Source organism: Balaenoptera borealis (genome assembly GCF_965194805.1).
Source record: "Balaenoptera borealis genome assembly, chromosome: 1".
Lineage (NCBI taxonomy): Eukaryota > Metazoa > Chordata > Mammalia > Artiodactyla > Balaenopteridae > Balaenoptera > Balaenoptera borealis.
In genome coordinates this window covers 94,456,406-94,477,600 of record NC_138860.1, presented here as the reverse complement: position 1 = coordinate 94,477,600, position 21,195 = coordinate 94,456,406, and the positions used below count along the sequence as shown (strand labels likewise).

General features: G+C 37.0%; 2 protein-coding genes across 4 annotated transcripts in view; both read right to left on the bottom strand.

The window, feature by feature from the left end:
• RSBN1 (round spermatid basic protein 1) overlaps window positions 1-15,043 on the bottom strand; it is a 42,601-nt gene extending 27,558 nt beyond the window's left edge. Inside the window, exons 1-3 of one of the 2 annotated variants that reach the window (XM_082379833.1) lie at window positions 14,247-15,043; window positions 2,476-2,701; window positions 823-940 (exon numbers count right to left, since the gene is read on the bottom strand). In XM_082379833.1, the coding sequence (XP_082235959.1) occupies window positions 823-940; window positions 2,476-2,701; window positions 14,247-14,952 (1,050 nt within the window). In that variant the 5' untranslated portion in view covers window positions 14,953-15,043. Of the gene's footprint in view, window positions 1-822; window positions 941-2,027; window positions 2,702-14,246 lie in introns of both variants that reach the window. The other variant, XM_082379832.1, reaches the window with a different exon arrangement.
• A 17-nt stretch (window positions 15,044-15,060) lies between these two features.
• Window positions 15,061-21,195, bottom strand: part of PTPN22 (protein tyrosine phosphatase non-receptor type 22) — a 61,340-nt gene continuing 55,205 nt past the window's right edge. For both annotated transcript variants that reach the window (XM_082379779.1, XM_082379781.1), the window contains exon 21: window positions 15,061-17,061. In XM_082379779.1, the coding sequence (XP_082235905.1) occupies window positions 16,997-17,061 (65 nt within the window). In that variant the 3' untranslated portion in view covers window positions 15,061-16,996. The remainder of the gene's footprint in view (window positions 17,062-21,195) is intronic.

The following is a 21,195-nucleotide window of genomic DNA, read 5'->3' as shown; positions in this document are numbered from 1 at the left end:
TGTGAAAGCATTTCTATAAACCATGAAGTGCTAAACAAATCTGAACTACTGTATTAGCTTCCATCCCAACATATGCCAAAGATTTTAGTTGCAAAATAGTTTCATGGGCTACGACAACCTCCCATACGCACTCCGTCTGTCTCTCCAATGACTGAAAATTCATAAATAAAATTAAGTTACAGGATCACCAGAGCACAAGACTTACTTAATAGTCCTCAATATTCTTATGTGGTTGAAGTGATTAATGATATCTAACTTAATAATAAACTGATATGTTCTTAAAAAGTGGTTATTTTATAAATCTCAAAGTAAATCTCAAGGTAAGTTGTTGGTACAGTCATTTAAATTTCAGCTCCATTAAAAAATTAATTGGAGGACAAAAATCAGCAGGGAATATTTAGAGATATTTTCTTCTATTAACTATTTAGACTGGGTACTGTCTATTGACATATAAGCTTGATCCTCTAGAGACTAACTAATATGAAAGTTAAAAAGTCACCATTACAAAACCAAGACTTTCTTTCCCCACAAGTTTCTGGCTTATTTCTCAGATATGCTTGCTGGTCTATCAATTAGAAGAGAAAATCTGCTGCATTTTTCTAAACTAAAAAAATGATAGAGCACACTAATTCTGCTCTCAGCAATTTCCTTCTTTGTTAAATAGGGACTTAGGAGGATTATGGACTATATTAAAAGAACTGTTTTCAGTCCCTTTTCCAATATTTATAAAAATAGGATTCCTTAACCTTCAAAGGGCAAAACTCCTTTAAAAAAAAAAAAAAGAAAAAACAAAATCTACTACAAAAGTCAGCACTTCGGTACCTGATTGTGGTAACAAGGCCAAAATCCAAGACGAAGCCCTTTATTGCACATCGTGTTCCAACGTCTTGGGCAGCCCCATCTTGCGACCTCTCCAGATTGGCTGCTCCTGCTCTCTCTACTGCAGAGAGAACTTCAATTAGAGAAATTCTGAAGCTCGTAAATCTATACTGGATACTCCCCTCATTGGAGGTAAGGATGATAAGAATCACTAAAAAGATTCAAATTAGAGAAGGTTTCATATATATGTAAGTGGCTTGAAACCACTATAATGCAGGCAGCTGAGAGTCTTATTATGCAAGTCTATTTACCTAAAAAAAAATCTTAAGGAAAAGAATGGCAGCAAATTATTAGATAACCTGAAAAAATAGGTTATATAATCATAAATCTCTAAAAATGAAATATTCTCCACTAAACTTGTGTAGAATTTATATCTATAATACAAACTTATAGCTGACCATTCATGTTCATAATCCTTATGAGAAAAGCAAGCAAGAAAAAAACTAGGACACATTATCAACCACTTTTCATGCCCTAAAATAACTTCACTGAAAAAATGATTGGTTAAAAACCACTGGTTAGGAAGGAGAGGTTTCCCTGCTGACTTAAGCCTAGCTGCCCAAGCAAGGCTTTAGAAAATGTCTTCACCTACAACAGTGCAAAGGCAGAAGGAGCAGAGCCTATGGCGGTCTTCCTAGTGACACTTCCAAGTCACATAAATGGGGTATGTTTCTGGGATAGACTGCCAACAAGTTACTGAAAGAAGAGAAACAAGAACAGCAAAAACCTGACAAATAAACAGGCCAATGCCCTCACGTGTTTTACTATGACATAAAAGCTAAGTCTTAACTAAAGTTACCTTGAGGCTATCAGATCGAAATCACATCCTCCATACTAACATTATCCAATTTGTGAAAAACTGAATTGGTTTTCAAGCTGATTTTCCACAAAAATTTGTTCCACAAAAAATGACGTAAAACATGTATAAAACATTTCTTAGACCAAGCAAGTAACAAGCCACATCCCAAAGAACTTCAGGAATTAAGATTTTTCAATCAGAGTTATAAAAAAACAATTTTAACCACTTTTACCACCATGAATTTTAATCAAAAGTGTGCTGGTATGTGCTATGCAACAGAATGAAGTTAATACTTTTGAGATACTGTAACCTGTATTTACTAAATAATTTAACAATGATTTTACCTTACCTGAGTGTGAAAATTTGAAATGGTGGTTGTTTCAATATCTTTCTTGCCCAGAATTTCCATTTTCACTGGAGTGTTGGGGAAATTAAAAGCAAAGTAGTCCAAGAAGTCTGGGAGATAAGCGGCCGCTCCATGCACTATTGCTAAAGCATAGTAAGCAGCATTTTTCTCGTTTTCACTGAATGTCAAAGCAAGAAACTCCTCAGAAAATCTCTCCATCTCCATTGGAGACAAAAATGAGAGTTCATCCATGTAAGCATGAAGGACAAGAGCACCACCATTGGACTGGTGTTCCTCATGAATAAAGTTGCTAAATTTAGTACCTGTTTTTAAGAAATTCCTACGAATAGAATGTTCCTGGTGAGTCATAAAAGGTGTTTGTACTCCCTGGGGTACCCGATATTCTTGCATGCCCAAATTTAATCGACACAGCTGTTCATCTTTCAGATACCTGAAGGACTCCTTATTAACTCCTGAAGTGCTATTTATTTGTCCTTGGGTGAGGATTTCCTTACTGATGCGGGTCAGGCCAGCACAGATGGTTTGTACTTCCTTATTGTACATTTTAAGGCGTCTTCCTCGCATATCTTCTCGGTGTTTCTTTTTCTTTTTCTTCTTTATTTTCTTCAAGACAAAATCATCAGCTCTCTGGGTTTTACCATTTTCATCTGGTGTTTCTGGCCACAATAATTAAAAAGAAGTTAGTTGCTAGGCCTAATGTCAACATACAAGCTTCTTAAGGTATGCAATCTCAAATTAAATAGCCTATTCTCAGCTTCTCTGAATTTGCCACTATAATTTACATGTTTATAAAATGAATGAGACAAAGATCTTAAAATACAAAAATATTCTGGATTGAAAATTACGCTAAAAAGTAGGTAATGCAAAGGTAAGCATATAACTTAATATGGCTTACAATCAAAACTAAAGATAATATCTAAATAATTTCACATATGCCATACTGTATGTTCAGGAACCATTGTAAAATCTAAATTAAAGCTCGCCATATTTTGCTGTTTGTCTACAAGTTACTATGATATATATAGGCAAATCAAAGACAAATTAAGCTGTTAAGACACCATTTTGCCTAATAAATTGGCAAGATTCGGGGTGGGGGGGAATTCTTATACACTGTTGCTAGAAATATAAACTGGTACAACCTTCATGGAGGGCAATTTGGTACCCCCAAAATGAATATGCACCAAAGCCTTGGAAATACTTATAATTCTTAGTCCCATAAATTCCACCCCCCAAGTAAAAATTACCCAAGAAAATAACTAAGAAAAGATAACATAAAGATATTCACGACAGTGTTATTTAAGGAATCCCCTAAATGACTAAAAACAGAATATGGATTAAACTCTGGTACTTACATACTGATAAAATACTACCCAGCCATTCTAAATTATATTATAGGTAAAAAGAACTGACAAATTACAAGGTTATGAAATGTTTACATTGTCACGCTTCCAGAAAGCCTTCTCTAACAACTCTTTCCCACCCAATTTGGATAGCTACTCCTACTATGTGCTTCCTTAATACTGTACTTCCCCTCTTACAGCATTAACACATTAATTTTCCACCTTTCCTCTAGACTGTAAGCAGTCTAAGGTCAGAGGTATATATCTTACCTTTCTTTCCAGAGCATCTAACATATGTGTAATCTGATCTTATTTTTATAATATTAAATACTCATTCAAACATTTATTAAGTACCTATTATATGCCAGAGACACTGCTGAGCACTAGAGATACAGTGTTGACTGAGACAGATATAATCCCTACCCTCTTGGACCTTATAATCTAGTTGGACTTCAAAGAGAAAGTATCAGTATGCTACTCTAGATGCTGGGGAAGCTCTCTTTAGGAGGTGACATTTAGGCTGAGTACTAAATAATAAGACAAGCCAGGCATGTTTTCTAGGGAAAAATATTCTAGAGAGAAGCAAAGGACCTAAAGAGAAAAAAGTATGACTTATCTATATATATTTCATATACACACAACACAGAAAAGTATCTGGAAAATATACACCAAGGTATTAATGCTAGTTATCTAGGCCGGTAGAATTACAAATGTCTAGCTTTCTTCTTTTTTGCTTACCTATATTTTCTAATTTCTACAATAAACATACATTACTTTTATAATTTAAAATATTACTTTCAATTTTTAAAGGATTATCACAGATTGATAAACCCAAAATAGAATGGCATCTTTATTTACTAGTTGGGAAATAGTCCCAGCAAGAAATATTCAGGATTAAATAACAGGTATAGTCCTGACCAACCTTCAAGCTTGGTGTGGTATTTACTGTTTAGAATTTATCCACCCAAAAACAGTACTTCTGACATGATTCAAGTAATCCAGTGTTAAGACAGATACTCCAATTAGTCCTATTACTACATCTGGGAAGAACAAGTTCAATAACTTTTACAGTAAAGAATTTACTTGGGGGCTTCCTTGGTGGCGCAGTGGTTGAGAATCTGCCTGCCAATGCAGGGGACACGGGTTCGAGCCCTGGTCTGGGAGGATCCCACATGCCGCGGAGCAACTAGGCCCGTGAGCCACAACTACTGAGCCTGCGCGTCTGGAGCTTGTGCTCCTCAACAAGAGAGGCTGCGACAGTGAGAGGCCCGTGCACCGCGATGAAGAGTGGCCCCCGCTTGCCGCAACTGGAGAAGGCCCTCGCAGAGAAATGAAGACCCAACACAGCCAAAAATAAATAAATAAATAAATAAATAAATAATTTTTTTAAAAAAGAATTTACTTGGTATAATATGTAAACATATGACAAATTACACCACTCAATACAAAATCATTCCAAGTCACCAGATATTACAGAAGTTATAAAACCTTCTAAGGAAAATATTTAAATGTACAAGTCAGACTTTGAAGTGAGTGTACAGATACCAAATGACTTTCATTCTGTTTAATATTTGATTTTAAACAACAAAAAGAAAGCCCTTCATTTGCAAGCATCACTTATAGGTAAACTGAAATCATATACCAAAATATAATGTAATTAGATTGCTTAAAGTGGCAAGAGAAAAAGCAATCTTTTATTTTATATGTAACTAAATCTTTCAGAATTCTTAAAATACTTAGTAACAGTAATTTGTAATTCTTACCAGATAAAATTAATCTAAATACTTTTCCCATATATCAAATCAGTAATTTGGGCAATTCTCCCAAGCAACTAAATGTTAATGCCATTAAATATAAAGGTTAGACCAATTTTAAAATAGTCATCTAATTACCCTCTGCTAAATGTTTTGGCAATTTCACAGGGGGGAAAAAAAAAAAAGCAAAGAAAAAGAAAAAGAAAAAATACCTATGAATAGATAGGTTATTTTAAGCTTCAGAGGAGGTATTTGGTATGCAGAAGACGAATTGTGACCTAGATCTGCCACTGAAATTAACACCAAGAAGGAGCTGCCTTGATTGTAACACATTTTCTATACTACTATCAGCTTACCAATGGTATTTCTATCATGGCCAAGGCTCTGTAGGTTTCATTCCAAAACTCATTTATATGAGAACCATTTAATTAGTCTAACACAGCCCATCTCAAAAAAAACACTGCACAAGGAAATGAAAAGGGCCTTAAATTGATTGTAATCTCATATTTCAACATAAAAGTCTAAAATATGAAATAAATTTCAATCTCCTCACTAATCCTATTTTTCAAATTTTGATTCTTATCTAAGGCTGAGATAAAGCTTGCCTTTGTTTATACAGAAATTTGAGACTACTTGTATCACACTAGCTAATGAATTTCCATAAATAAACAAAAAATTTATTTTTGAATTATTGTGATGGCAACTAATTGAGAATGGCATACATACACAAAGTTGTTAAAGGTTATTACAGTAAGTTAGTCACCGTTGCTTTAGGAGAATGATACGGGGGTTGTCTTGCCTAGAATTAAAAATGTTATTTAAAAGAAAGTCTTTGCAATAAATGTATCAAATCAATGTTGTATACCTTAAACTTACATAATGTTGTATGTCAATTATATATCAATTTTTTTTAAAAAGCAATGTCTAAAGTCTTTACAATCTTTCCATTTCTGGTAGAGTGTTTTTAGCTTTCCAGAGAATGTATTCAGGAAGTAATATTTTGAGTATTTCCCTACAGTGCAGAAGTGAGTATTTATTGACATCAGTTCTTTTACAGAAAAAGAGCCAAGATACACTGCATCTGTGATTAAGGAAAGCTTTCACGTATCGAACTGTGAAATTAAATATAAAGAGAAGTATGTAATTCTACAGAGAAAGATACAAACATTTGAGCGATAAATTGCTGGCTGTCTTAAAAAAGGTCATTATAACGATATATCAATACATGACACTACCAATAAAATCCTCATATGTGCTAATACCATTAATATTATCAGCTATTAAATAGTACCATTTATTTAACATCACTATTGAAAGCTTTCATTAATGAAAAAAAAAATTATCTTTCCACATTACAAAACTTTAGTTCATTAACACCATTTTTATGCTTGAATTACAGCTTAGAACTGAAAAATACGTAATATCCTCAATTCCTAAAAATCATGGTGGATAAGCAAAAGCAAAACAATTATAATTTTTTATATTTTATTAATCATAATAAAGAATAAAGGCTAAAGTTTTATTTTCTGAAAGTAAATTATCTTTGGTCTTATTAAAAGTTCTTCCAGCTCCACATGAAATCCTGACTAAAAAGGAAAAACAAAAAACTGCAGGGGGCTTCCCTGGTGGCGCAGTGGTTGAGAGTCTGCCTGCTAATGCAGGGGACACGGGTTCGAGCCCTGGTCTGGGAAGATCCCACATGCCACGGAGCAACTAGGCCCGTGAGCCACAACTACTGAGCCTGCACGTCTGGAGCCTGTGCTCCGCAACAAGAGAGGCGATAGTGAGAGGCCCGCTCACCGCGATGAAGAGTGGCCCCCGCTTACCGCAACTAGAGAAAGCCCTCGCACAGAAACGAAGACCCAACACAGCCAAAAATAAATTAATTAATTAATTAATTGAAAAAAAAAAAAACAACTGCAGATCTGGAAGCCATCATTTTAGTAAATCACTGTACAGTTACAACATTGCTTTACTTTACCTGCCACCCCTCTAATTATGGTGTTTAAGAGTGATTGGCTAGATTTGAATCCCTGTCCTACCACTTCCTAGCAGTATTACCTTTTGCAAGTTAATTTCTTTGTACCTTGTTTCTCATTAATAAAATGGGGGAAAACAACAGCACCTCCTCAAAAAATCAGTGTGCAGAGTAAATGAAACAAAGCATATAAAGTATTTAGAATAGTCCCGGAACATGACAAATACTCAACACATGTTAACTACTATTATTACTCCAAAAAGTTTAATTGTAAAGGCAGTAGAGTGTGTTATTGAAGAGCAGATGCTTTTACAGTTAAACACACCCAGGTTAATGTCCCAGCTCCACTACTCACTAAGACCTCTGGGCAAGCTCATAAATCTCCTTAAACTTTTACCATCTAAAATGTTATTAATGGTAGTATCTATTTCAGAGTTATTGTAAGAATTAAATGAGACAATGAGTATAAAGCCCTCATCTCAGTATTTGACACACAATTAAGTCCTCCCTCACCATTTTTATCATTTTAATAATAATAATATTTGATAACATTCCTTGAAATAATTGGCAATAATTCTGGGATATCAAAACTAGAGCTAGAGAGACTTCCCTGGTGGTCCAGTGGTTAAGAATCTGCCTTCCAGGGACTTCCCTGGTGGCGCAGTGGTTAACAATCCACCTGCCAATGCAGGGGACACGGGTTCGAGCCCTGGTCCAGGAAGATCCCACATGCCACAGAGCAACTAGGCCCATGTGCCACAACTACCGAGCCTGCGCTCTAGAGCCCACAAGCCACAACTACTGAGCCCACGTGCCACAACTACTGAAGCCTGTGTGCCTAGAGCCCGTGCTCCGCAACAAGAAGCCACTGCAATGAGAAGCCCGCGCACCGCAACGAAGTGTAGCCCCCACTCGCCGCAACTAGAGAAAGCCCACACGCAGCAACCAAGACCCAATGGAGCCAAAAATAAATTAATTAACTTTTTTAAAAAAAGAAAAAAGAAAAGAATCCGCCTTCCAATGCAGGGGACGCAGGTTCGATCGATCTCTGGTCAGGGAACTAAGATCCCATATGCTGCGGGGCAACTAACCCCGCATGCCACAACTGGAGAGAAGCCCACACCCCGCAACGAAACACCCGACGCAGCCAAATTAATTAATTAATTTAAAAAAAAACTAGAGCTAGAAATTATCAACCTAGAGTACAATGAGGTGGACCACAGAGAATCACATTAAAAGGGGAAAAATCTCTGAAAGAGGGAAGAAGACTATTATTCATCAAGTGTCTGCTAGGGATCATGTATGTTATCTCATTTTAATCTCCAAACAAACCAGTGAAGTAGATATATAAATCCTTTTCACGGAGAAGAAAACAGAGCTTGAAACAAGATATGTTACCTATATTAGGTCACAAAGGTAATAGGTGACAACCTAGATTCAAACTCTTACCTGACTCCAAAACTCTTCTTTCTGCCTTCTCTATCTACTCCCCTTAGATGTTCAACTAAAATTATCTAATTCCAACTAATGGACTTGAGGTGGCTTGGAAGAACCTCCAATAAATGGAGCATCACTACATTCAACAAATATTTTACTGAGTGCCCACAACACGATAATTCTACAGAATCACAAAAATAACATTATTTAGGTTATGCAAAAAATGTCCTTAAAGGCCTGTTTTCCTCTCTCTAGGTGGGTAAAGTAAAATATCAGTCCCTGAAGGTGTTGCTCTGATAAATGAGATTATCTGTTTATCTCAGTTCTCTGTATAATCCCCCAATAATTCCCCACTCCTATCACTGAAAACAATAAACTATTTCTAAATTAAAATTCCTGCCAATAGCTTTTTGACATCACAGAAAATTTCAATTTGTTGTGTGACGTAGGGACACTTTCCCTGTGAGAGCAGTTGGGCAGTTGGTCAAAGATGAGAAATGTGAGAAAGGAAGGCTGACTCACTAGAATATATAAGAGCAAGCCTGTCATTTTAATGACAGTGGAGAAGAGAGCTATGGAAATCAACTTCCTCCTTTCCTTTTTTAAAAAAATATTAAAATACTACTAAAATCATTAATTTATTAGCCAAGAATAATTAAGAAGAAGCATTATTTATTTTGATGGAGTTTTTTTTGAGGAAGTTTGTTCTAGGCTTTTATGAGCAATAAGAGGGACAGAAAAAATTAAGATTTCAAAAGACAGGTAACTATCATTTAATTAAGATTCAAGCCTGTTGCTTGCAAGAATCAAACAATATTTTAGTATCTCTTTATTAACAATGTAAATGTGCTTAGTGGAAAGTGAAAAGCCAACAGGACCATGAGTCAAAAAAACTGGGTTCTAGATTCAGTTCTATCATATACTAACTAGAAAAGCTGAAGTGTGACACTTCAGCTCTTCGAAAGTCACTATACTTCCCATTTTACATACGAAGCAAGTTTACCTTAGCATTTACAGATTAAATTTTTGTTTCAACTATTTATGAGCAACTCCAAATGTCTGGAATCAAAATTTATAATTAACCTATACATGAATTTGGATTGAGTACTGTAGGGCTGGTGTGCAGGAACAGGTCTCTCAGCTGAATGATCTATCTCAGGGATCAGCAAACTTCTTCTACAAAGAGCCAGATCATAAGCTTTGCAAGCCATATCGTCTATCCCAACTACTGTCTATACTGCTGTAGTGCAAAATCTCCCAGAGACAATACAATTGAATGAGTGGAGTGGTGTCCCAATAAAACTTTATTTCTGGACACTGAACTTTAATTTCATATGATTTCATATGTCATGGGTTTTTTCCAACCATTTAAAATGTAAAAACCATTCTTAGCTCAAAGGTTATACAAAAATAGGCAGTGGAACTGATTTTTGACAAAGGTACAAAAGTAATTCGATGGAGGAAGGATGGTCTTTTCAACAAAAGGTGCTGGAGCAGTCGGATATCATAGGCAAAAAAAAAAAAAAAAGAACCTCAACCTAAACCACACACATTATACAAAATTAACTCAAATGGATCAGAGATTCAAATGTAAAAGTTAAAGTTAAATAAAACTTTTGGGAAAACAACAGGAGAAAATCTTTGGGACCTAGGTCTTGGGAACTCAGATATGGCACCAAAAGCATAATCTATAAAAGAAAATCAACAAATTAGACTTTAACAAAATTTAAAATGTTTGCTCTCTGAAAGACCCTGTTAAGAGGATGGAAAGACAAACAACAGAGTGGGAGAAAATATTTGTAAACCATTATTCTGATAAAGAATATACATATCTGTAATATATCAAGAATTCTCAAAACTCAATAGTAAAAAACCAAACAATTCAATTAGAAAATGGGCAAAAAACTAAAGAGACATTTTACTGATGAGACTATATGGACAGCAAATGATGGCATGAAAAGATGTTAAGTATCACTAGCCATTGGGGAGATGCGACTTAAGTCCACAATGAGGTATCATTACACATTATTAAAACAGATAAAATAAAAATAGTAACAATATCAGACACTGGCAAGGATGTGGAGAAAGTGGATCTCTCATACATTGCTGGTGGGAATATAAAGTGGTACAGATATTCCAGAAAATAGTTTGGCAATATCTTCCAAAAACAAAAAAACAAAAACACAAACAAAACATGTACTTAACCACATGACCCAGCAATTGCATTCACAGAAAAATGAAAATTTACATCCACACAAAAACCTGAACATGAACGTTCACAGAAGCTTTATTCATAATGGCCAAATTGGAAACAACCAAAATGTCCTTCAACAGGTGACTAAACTGTGGTATATCCATACCATAGAACACTACTCAGTAATGAAAAAAATGAGCTATTGATACATACAACTTGAATAGATCTCAAGGACACGCTGAGTGGGAAAAAATCTCAAAAGATCACATACCATATATATTCCATTTATGTAACATCCTCAGAATGACTAAATTATGGGTTGGAGAACAAATTAGTGGTTTCTAGGGGTTGGGGAAGGTGGGGAGACACAGGAAGTTCTAAGATTACAAAGAGATAGCACAAGGGGGATCTTTGTGGTGATGGAATAGTTGTGTACCTTGATTGCAGTGGTAGTTAAACTACCACTACAGGTGTTAAAATGGCACAAAATTATACACACACCATTGTACCAATGTTAATTTGTTAATTTTCTGGTGTTGATATTACACAATAGTTATGTAACATGTAACCTTTGGAGGAAATTAGTGAAGGGTAAAGACCTCCCTGTACTATTTTTGCCATTTCCTGTGAATATATAATTATCTCAAAATAAAAAGCTAAAAGAGTTTCTGAAAACCTGCGGATAAGGGAAGGGAAGACATAGTTCTGTAAATAACAAGGGTCTAGTCACTCTCCTTATTAATCTTAGAGTTGTTTCAAGGATCAAGCATGATAAAATAACAAAAAGCAGTTTTAATAGTACCTAATAACAGCCAGACACTTAAGTGCTTTCCACATATTGTCTCACTTAAGCCACAAACAATCTTATAAAAGAAATAGCACAACACCATTTTACAGACAGGAAAACTGAAACTGAGGGAGCTTAAAGTAATTTGTCCATGGTCACACAGTAAGTGGTAGAGCCATGATTTAAACTCAGATTGACTCCAGAGGCATGCCTCCAGCACATCACTGTAACAAGTATAAAGATATTTAGTGGAAAAACAAAAGGTATCCATCAAAGTGTAGTGCAAAAGCGTGGATTAAACAAAGGTTAAACCAGTTTATTTTCTGTAAGATTCTCAGAACTTTTAAAATGCCAGTGTGTGTCATATAGCTAGGAGGCTATTGTATTGTTTTTTTCCTTAACATATTTGGCAAGGGAATCTTTCCCTCCAGAATATATAATCCAACAGTCTCTCATTCAAAAGTCAAAATGTTTAAACTGGAGTTATTGTGGTGATCATTTTGCAATATATACAAATACTGAACCATTACTTCGTACACTTAAAAATAATATAATATTATGTGTCAATTATATCTCAATTTTTTAAAAAGTTAAAATGCTTAAATTAGCTAATCTTAACCCACTTTCCTCCTTCACATACTAGCAAACCACAACTGCTTGGACTACACTATCCAATGTGGTAGCCAAGAGCCAAAAGAACTATTTAATTATAAATTAATTGGAAATAAAATTAAAAATTCAGTTCCTCAGTCACACTAGCCACATTTCAAGTCTTCAAGATTTGTTCAAGGGCCACATATGACTAATGGCTACCATACTGGACAACACATTTATAGAAAACATTTTCATCATCGTAGAAAAGTTCTGTCAGGCAGCACTGGGTTAAAAGTTTGTTTTTGTTTGTTTTTTAAAGACATGGCCTCTGCAATTTTCAGAGACGCACACTGTGTTATGAATTATTATACATGTATTTGCCACTATCCTCCCATAAAAGGGGGCTAGGTCAGAAATTCTTAATGGGACTGGCTACTGCCACTCTGATGCCAAGGCACAGGGAAAAGATAAGCAAAGAAGTGGAAAAAGTGAATAGCAAACAGAGAAAGCAACATCATGAAGCTGGAGGATGAAGCTTGAACTCGGATTCAGGAGACTTGGGTTCTACTCCCTATTATGTCAATGATTCTTTTTTTTTTTTTTTTTGGTACCTGTTACTAATTAACTGTGACTAGACAAGTCTCTTCACTACTTTAGGCCTCAGTTTTCACTCTTCAACAATACAAATTTGACTTGGATGATCTCTAAGATTCCCTCTAGCTCTGTACAGTTGAAACACACAAAAACACATACACACATGAAATGAGAAGGTGAGAAATAAAGGCACAAATAAAAGAGCGCAAGATCACTGCATAGTAGTGGTGGAAATTGGCATTCCTATCAGTTTGGCACAAATTCTACTCCTGAGGCTAAGACTCGGATACCACCAAAGGAAGAAAGATTTAGTTCAATTCAATAAAAACTTACTGAGCAATTATTTGCAACAAACTGCACTATCTGGAAGTAGCACCACACACACACACACACACACACAAATTAATGAGGCCTAGGTGAAGACCAAATATGTGGAAGAAATCCAAGACTCACCAAACTTGAGATTGAAAGACTAGTTCATTAACACGTAATAACTGCCCCAGTACTAAGAAACAGAAGTATTTTAAACTCTTCTTGAGGAGACAACTCTAACAAATTATATAAAATCATATACAAAGTACAAACACATGGCATAATCAAAATTCTTATCCCTCCCCCCCCCATACCCTTCTTCTAAAGAGAAAGTAAATAAATGCTACAGGTACTTGGGAATAGGAAAACAGCAATTTTGGTCAACCTAACTTCTCTAGAACCCACACTCAGATAGTCCTACATTTTCTGGGCTAAATAGTCTTGATTTTAGTGAGTTTACTGGAAATAAATAAATTCTCAATCTGTTGCACCGGGTAGATGAAAAAGCAACTGGAATTCTTGTCTCTACTATCTCCTACTGAACTTTTCAGAGGCTTGGTTGGTCCTATTTTCTAGGATCAAAGGGGAGAGAAAACCTTCCCCATCCCTTTTCTGAAAATTGAGATTCCATATGAAAATTAAAAATGAGTTTTACTTCCACATAAAAAAAGAACAAAGATAAACTGCGTTTGATATCTCACCTTGCAGAAGCTAAGGCAACCAGTGAGTCGAGCTAATCTCGGTACAAATTCAAACTCCTTAAAGTCCCAAACCATACTCGTGAATATTGTGGAGCAGAGGAGAGTGAATATTCAAGCTTTCCATCAAGGAAAACAAGGAAAAAAGGGATTTCAACGACAAGCCTTTACTTTAGACAAGCAGTTTTCAATACCCCACCTACTAATCCCACGCTAAGGACCGCGCGGCGCGGAAACCCTGGCGAATTTGAAAACAAATGTCGGTAAAGGCTCGAGGAGGGGGGACTGGTAAGGGGGTTAGTAACTGACAGCTCGGCCTCGAAGCGAGAAGCTTCAAGTAGGTCAGACGGTGTCAACGGTTTGAAATCCAGGATCCACCCCAGTGGGCTTAGGGGAGTAGAGCAGCAGGAGGTAAGCAGGGAGCTGGAGTCTTTCAGGGCTAAAGGGGCGGGATATCGCAACAGAGAGAGACCTAGATAGAGCCCAAGCTCGGGGCAGTTCGGCTGCTCTCACCTCTCTTGGGGGCCTTGATTAGAGGCACCCCTCCAGTCCTCTCGCCGTTTTCCTGCTTGTCCTTGTGCTTGAGCTCTCCCGGAACGCAGGAGCCGGGGTCAGCATCAGAGCCGCGGTGGTGATGGTGCTTGTGCCGCTCCTTGTGGCCCTTATGCTTGGGCCCGGCCGCGCTCACCGTCAGGGGCGAGAAGGTGAAGAGGGCCGAAGTGCCCGGGGCCGGGAGCGGGGCAGCGACAGCGGGCCCGGCGGGTGCCAGCGAAGGTGGCGGCGGAGGCGGCAGGAGCAGAGGCTCAACAGGGCCTGGGACGGTTGGGGCTGCATTCGTTGGCGGCAGCGGCCCGGGATGTTGGCGGCTGCGACGCCGCCGGTGAGGGGGAGCGAGAGGGGGGTCCTGGCTCGGCCGCCCCCGCTTCTCCTGAGACCCCCCACTGCTCGCTCGGCGCTGCCGCTTCACTCCCCGCGGCGAGACCCCAGCGTGGGGTTTCTCCTTCCCCTCTTTGTCCGGCTCCTCCTGCGCCGCCACCGCCCGTACTATGCGGACCGCTCCGACCTGCGCAGCCATTTCACCCACAAACACACATTTAAATGGCCCGACCGCCCCCCCGTCCGCGTACCGCGCAAGCGCCGCCCGCGCACGGCCCGCTGGGCATTGGAGTCTCTCCCCCACTCTCCACTTCTCGGCCATTCTTCGTCCAGAGCTGAACATGGCCGGAAGCAGTACTTCCCGGAGCTTCTCCGCAGGGCCCTCCAACCGAGCTCTATTGTAAAGCACTCTGGGCCGCGCAGAGCCTCACGGGAGCGGTAGTTCTCCGCGCCCCCGCCGCGTCGCTGGGTCGGTGAGCAGAGGAGCCGAAAGGGAGCGTGCGCCGAGTCACGCTTCGGGCTGCGACGCAACCGCCGCTGGGCGGAGAGTTGCCGCCAACCGCCTTAACGGCCGAAACAATGTTAATGGCTTTCAGTCTGTCGGCGCGTTCCCATTATCGTCTCCGTGTGCCCCTTCGTCATTTTACACGGAGGAGGTGGTCTCCATAGTTACTTTTCAATTTCCTATTCCTCTCATAACCTTTGTGAGGTAAAAGAATCCCCGGCCTTTTACCCCTGGACAAACGATGAGATGCAGAGGAAAAAGGAACTTGGTAATATGTCAAATGAGGGCGATTTTGCTTTAAAACCGAACGGAGCTGCAAATCAGACATTTCTGAACCTCTTCCTGGCCACTGATTGCTATGGTTACAAGTATAGGCGGCGACAAGGCAGGTGCAAGAACTGCCTGGGAGCCTGGTGAGCGCCGCCCACCTCGCCGTCGAGCCACATCCCCTCTAGTGCCTGGAAATGTAGAGTTTATCCATTATTTTGAATCCTTCCCTACAATTACGGGAAAATTCTAGATGGAAAAGAATGTTTTGAAATTTCTTAATAAGATTTTTTTCAAATCGTAAGTATACGATTGCATAAATTTGAGAAGTGTGTCTACCAGAGAACACTCCAGAAATCGTCACTACTCACCAAGGTTTCCGCCCAGAAATTTATTTACAATTTGATCGTCACTTTACATTTTACCGCCTTGATAAAGATATTTGGAAATAATTGATTACAATAAAGTACTCAGATAAAATCTCTGTGGTTTGATGACACTAGCGCCTGGAAAAGTACTCAGCTCGATGAACACTATAAAGTTAGTTTAAAAACCAAAAAGTTTATTGAGCACTTCTTGTATACACTACACTACAATAAACAGGTAATATTTCATCCAGTGTGTGCCTTCATTGGGATTCCTAATGAAAAATATTGAAGAACAAATGCTGTTTAAGTATTTCATTTTTTAGAAAGTTATGAACTCTTTAAGTGAAGTCATTAGGATAAGTCAGAGAAATCCTTTGTAATAATTACCCACTAACATATTTGTTACATAAAATTAGATTTGAAAGATCAACTTTAAGATAAGGCAGATCCATATTCATATAGAAAAAAATTTTTAACTAGTAGTACCTCTAGTTAGTTGGATATAAATTGTACATGTTTATATAGGACCTTTGAAATGAAACAAACTGCCACCAAAAGATAGCTACTTTGTTGATTATTCTTCTAGATTTGGTAACTGAATAACATTGGCTAAAGCTTGTCAGGAATGTGCTTGATATATCCAAACGAAATGTGCTTGGTATATCCAAACGAAAAACTGATTACTGTCATTACATATATATTGTATTCTCTTTAAATATAACTTCTTTTTCTTACTACTCTTGTTTCCCACAACACTTGGAAAGATGTATACTCCATTTAAGCAAAAATAATTCCCAGGGAATAGTCATTGTCACAAGCAATAATTTTGTACTATAACCACAAGGTAAGATTTTTCAAAACATTTTTTATGGTAACTTCTGACAATATAGACATTTAATTGAGATCCAATTTTTACAAATCTTTTAAAGTTTATATTTATGTAGGAAAGTAAAGTAGACTAAAAATAACTTCCAAAAATGAAAAATAAGTCCATTGTAAAACTTTCTCATACAGCATTCTCTATACATAGCTTAAATGACAAACTCCTATTTGTGCTTTCCAACCCAGTGTAAATGAGATGAAAATGTAAAACTTCTGACATTTATTTGCATATTGCTTTTAAAAGCTATTAACACATTACCGTATCTTCATGGTAGATATTATGAATATACAGCACTTATTCTAGCTAGCAGTATTCTAGTAGTTTCATTTGCAGATTCACTTGCGGCTGATTTTCCAAAGTTGTGTTAAATATTCCAAGTTGATGGTGGGTTCCTTGGTCCTTTGGGTTTTGAAAAACGATTTGCAAAACCTGGGAACAAAAATAAAATTGAATGAAAAAAGAAAGATTTCTTATACAGAAATGAACACTTGGATTTTAGAGTGTATTATAATATGTGCAAATACATGGATTTTTTTCTAAAAGGTTAGACAGCATCTTTGATCAATTTAGTAATTTTTTTGTAAAAGCATTCTAGTAATTATGTTAGTGCTTAAATGATAACAATAGAATACTAGTAACATTTTAAATTTGTAGAACACTTACAAATTTAATAATGGTAATAATTAGATGATTGTAATAGCCTTTGGTAATTCAGCATATAGTATTCTTTTTCCCCAGGTTTATCGAAATATTATTGACATATGTTTGTTTACATGTGACATGTAAGTTTAAGGTGTACAGCATGATGATTTGATACATGTATATTTCGTGAAATGATTACCACATTAAGGTTAGTTAATACCTACATCACCTCACATAATTGTCTACTAGTCTGTGTGGTGATTTTTTAAGATTTTTCTTTTCAATATAAGATTTTACTTTTAACAGCTTTCAAGTATATAATACAGTACTGTTAATTATAGTTGCCATGCTGTACATTAGATCTCCAGAATTTATTCATCTTATAACTGGAAGTTTGTACCTTTTGCCCAACATTTCCCCATTTCCCCCACCTCCCAGCCCCTGTCAACCACCATTCTACTCTATTTCTATGAGCTAAGCTTCTTTAGATTCCACATGTAAGTGAGAATATATAGTATTTGTCTTTCTCTGTCTGATTCATTTCACTTAGGGTAGTTCCCCCAAGGTACATCCATGTTGTCACAAAAGGCAGGATTTCCTTCTTTTTTGTGAATGAATAATATTCATATATATATATAGTCATATACATAATAATTCAGACAGTCATGTATGTATATGTAGAGTCAGCCCTCCCTATCCTCAGATTCTGCATCCACAGATTCCACATCTGTGGATTCAACCAAGAGTGGATCAAAAATATTCAAGAAAAAATTTCCAAAAAGCTCCAAAAAGCAAAACTTGAATTTGCCACACACCAGCAACTATTTATGTAGTATTTACATTATACTGGGTATTATAAGTAATCTAGAGATGATTTAGAGTAAACAGGAAGATGTAGGCAGGTTATATGCAAATACTAAGACATTTTATGTAAAGGACTTGAGCATCCTTCGATTTTAGTATCCACGGGGGCCCTGGGACCAATCCCCCGTAGGACTGGTACGACTCTACAAGGATTTTTCACTGTGCACGGGGTTGGCACCACTAACCTCATGTGTTGTTCAAGGGTCAACCGTATACATATATCTCTCACATCTTTTCTATCCATTCATCTGTCAGTGGACACATAGGTTGTTTCCATGAATTGGCTATTGTAAATAATGCTGGAATGAACATGGGGTGCAAATATCTCTTCTGAGATAATTTCATTTCCTTCAGATATATATGCGGAAGTGGGATTGCTGGATCATATGGTAGTTCTATCTTTAATTTTTTGCGGAACTTCCAGACCGTTTTCCATAGCGATTGTACCAATTTACATTTCCACCACAGTACACAAGCCTCCCCTTTCTCCACAGCCTCACCAACACTTGTCTCTTGTCTTTTTGATAATGGCCATTCTAATAGGTATGATGTGATATCTCGTGGGTTTGGTTTGCGTTTCCCTTATGATTACTGATGTCAAGCATCCTTTCATGTGCCTGTTGACCATTTATATATCTTCTCTGGAAAAATGTCTATTCAACTCCTTTGCCCATTTTTTAATCTGATTGTTGGGGGGGGGGTTGTTTAATAATATCCTTTATCTATGTCTTTTCACCCACCACCCATTCATCAGAAAAACAAAACTGGGGAATTTAAATTTCAGAAAAATAACCACTATTGCTTTAGAAAATTATTGTATTAAATTCAGTTGTACTTCTACTTTGACCCAGAAAGCCCTCAATTTACTCAGAGATTATGTTTGAAAAGATTAGAAAAAAATAAAATATTAAACAATCCTGAAAAACTAATAATAAAACTAAGTGGTTAATTATTTTTATTTCTCTCTCTCCTCAAACACTCCCCTCCAGGCCCCACTCCCCGCCCCCCACACACACAGAAGGAGGATGAGGAAATTTTGCATAACCAATGAAGGCTATTTCTGGATGCCTTCAGAATATATGCAGGTTGATGACGTAGGTTCTTAATCACTTTAGCAACATATGACTTTTCTTTGATAGCGATATATTTTCAAGGTACTCTTACACTTAGCAACTTTAAGGGCTCAAACTGAGCAATGAAAGAATCGAAATACAAAGGGAAAACAGAGAATGGAAAACTCAAAGATGATTAATTTCATCATCTTATAAAATTGTGGGAATTATATACCTTATAGAACTGATGAAAATTATCAGATATTTGTTAAAGCACCCAGCTCAATGCCTGGCACATAGTAACTACTCAAGTACTGCCTAAATCTGAACCACCAAAAACTATGCCAGAACTGGAAGACAAGGAGATTAGGGAAGAGGGAATGAAAAGAAGATTAAAAACAAGAAATCCACTAAAATTTATTAATAGTGGTGGTAAAAAAAAAAAAAAAAATTAGGGGGAGGGGGCACACAGCCTAGTTCCTGCACATTTCACTCCTCTGAGTGGTAAATAAGAAGATAGAAGGAAATATATTCCAGGTTCAATAGTTTCACACAATAGTCACAAAATTATTCATTCAGTCCAGATAGCTTGATTGTAACCGAAGTGGACTGAGAAGTAAGAACATGAGGCGTAAGTACTAGGTATCTGAAATTTGAGGAATAGCTACATTCAGTGTTTTTCACTGATCATTACTCAATAGTTTAGAACAGTAGTGAGCTACCTTTTTTGCATGTAGGACAATTCAGGAAAAATAATGTTTATAAACCACAAAATTTTTTCATTCAAATTTAAGTACTTTTTGAGTAAAATACCCTTATAATGCCTCTTTTATAAAAGAGAACCAATGAAAAAATTAAGTGCTGCTTTTTAAGTAGGTAAAATGTTCAACTTTGAGAAGAAACAACATGGAGGCAGCTGTATAATATTTTATCCTCGTATTATATCACAGACTGTTGTAAAGTTAGATGGGCCATGAGTTATTCAAGTGGTGTCTCTGACTGAGAGAAGAGAAGTAAGCAAGGAACATTTGTGTTCCAGGTAAAGTTTGGTGCTTTTTTCATAGGTTATATAATATTCTACATGAACTTTTTAACTAAATGATTTCATAAGAAGAATAACGTTTTTCTAATTATAACATTTTAAACCTTAGAGTTCATGTAATCCAAGTAAAATTTTTAAAGCCCAAGAAACAGATCCAGAGAGTCTAGTTGAATAGTTGGCCATGGTGAGATAGGAGCCATGACCCCAGCTGTGGCAGAGATTGCTACCTGTACCCTAAAATTTTTCCTTGCTTCTTCTTCAGGAATAGAATAGTGTATGGGAAACTGTCTGCCCAGCATTATTGCATTTCCCAGTGTCTTTTACAGTTTGGATATAGCACATGTATAAGTTCTTTTCAAGGGAATGTGAGCCGGCATAATGTTGCCTCTTCCAGGCCAGTGTCTTAAGACCAGAAAAGGAGGCCACACCTCTTTCACATTTTTCTCTCATCTTCTTGCCACCTGCAGTCTGAATGTGGCAGCAACAATTCTGATCATTCAGATAAGGACAATACCATAGAGCAACAGTTCTCAGGATGTGGTCCCTGGGACCACTGGAGGTCCCCCAGACCTTTTCAGGGGGTCTGCTTTTTGGTTAATAATAATTTTTAGTAGTAATATCCTACATTATTTGCTGTACTCCTTACAAAAATTATAGTATACATAATACTACCTTAAATAGTATCATGAATTTATGTTATATAGAATAATAGAATGCTTAATATAAAATTATTTTAAATTTATAGCTTATACTAAAGAGCAATTGGGCAAACAGTTCCTTTAAACTGTCAGAATTGTGCTTCGGCGCCTAATGTTGCATGAGTTACACAAGATTAGATAGCAGCATCTTCTGTTCTTTTCATCACACTTGTATATTTTTTTATAACTTTGCTTAGATATGAACTAGAGTATTATGGCATTTCAGAATTTATTCATTTGGCTTTCACATTCATTTACTACATGC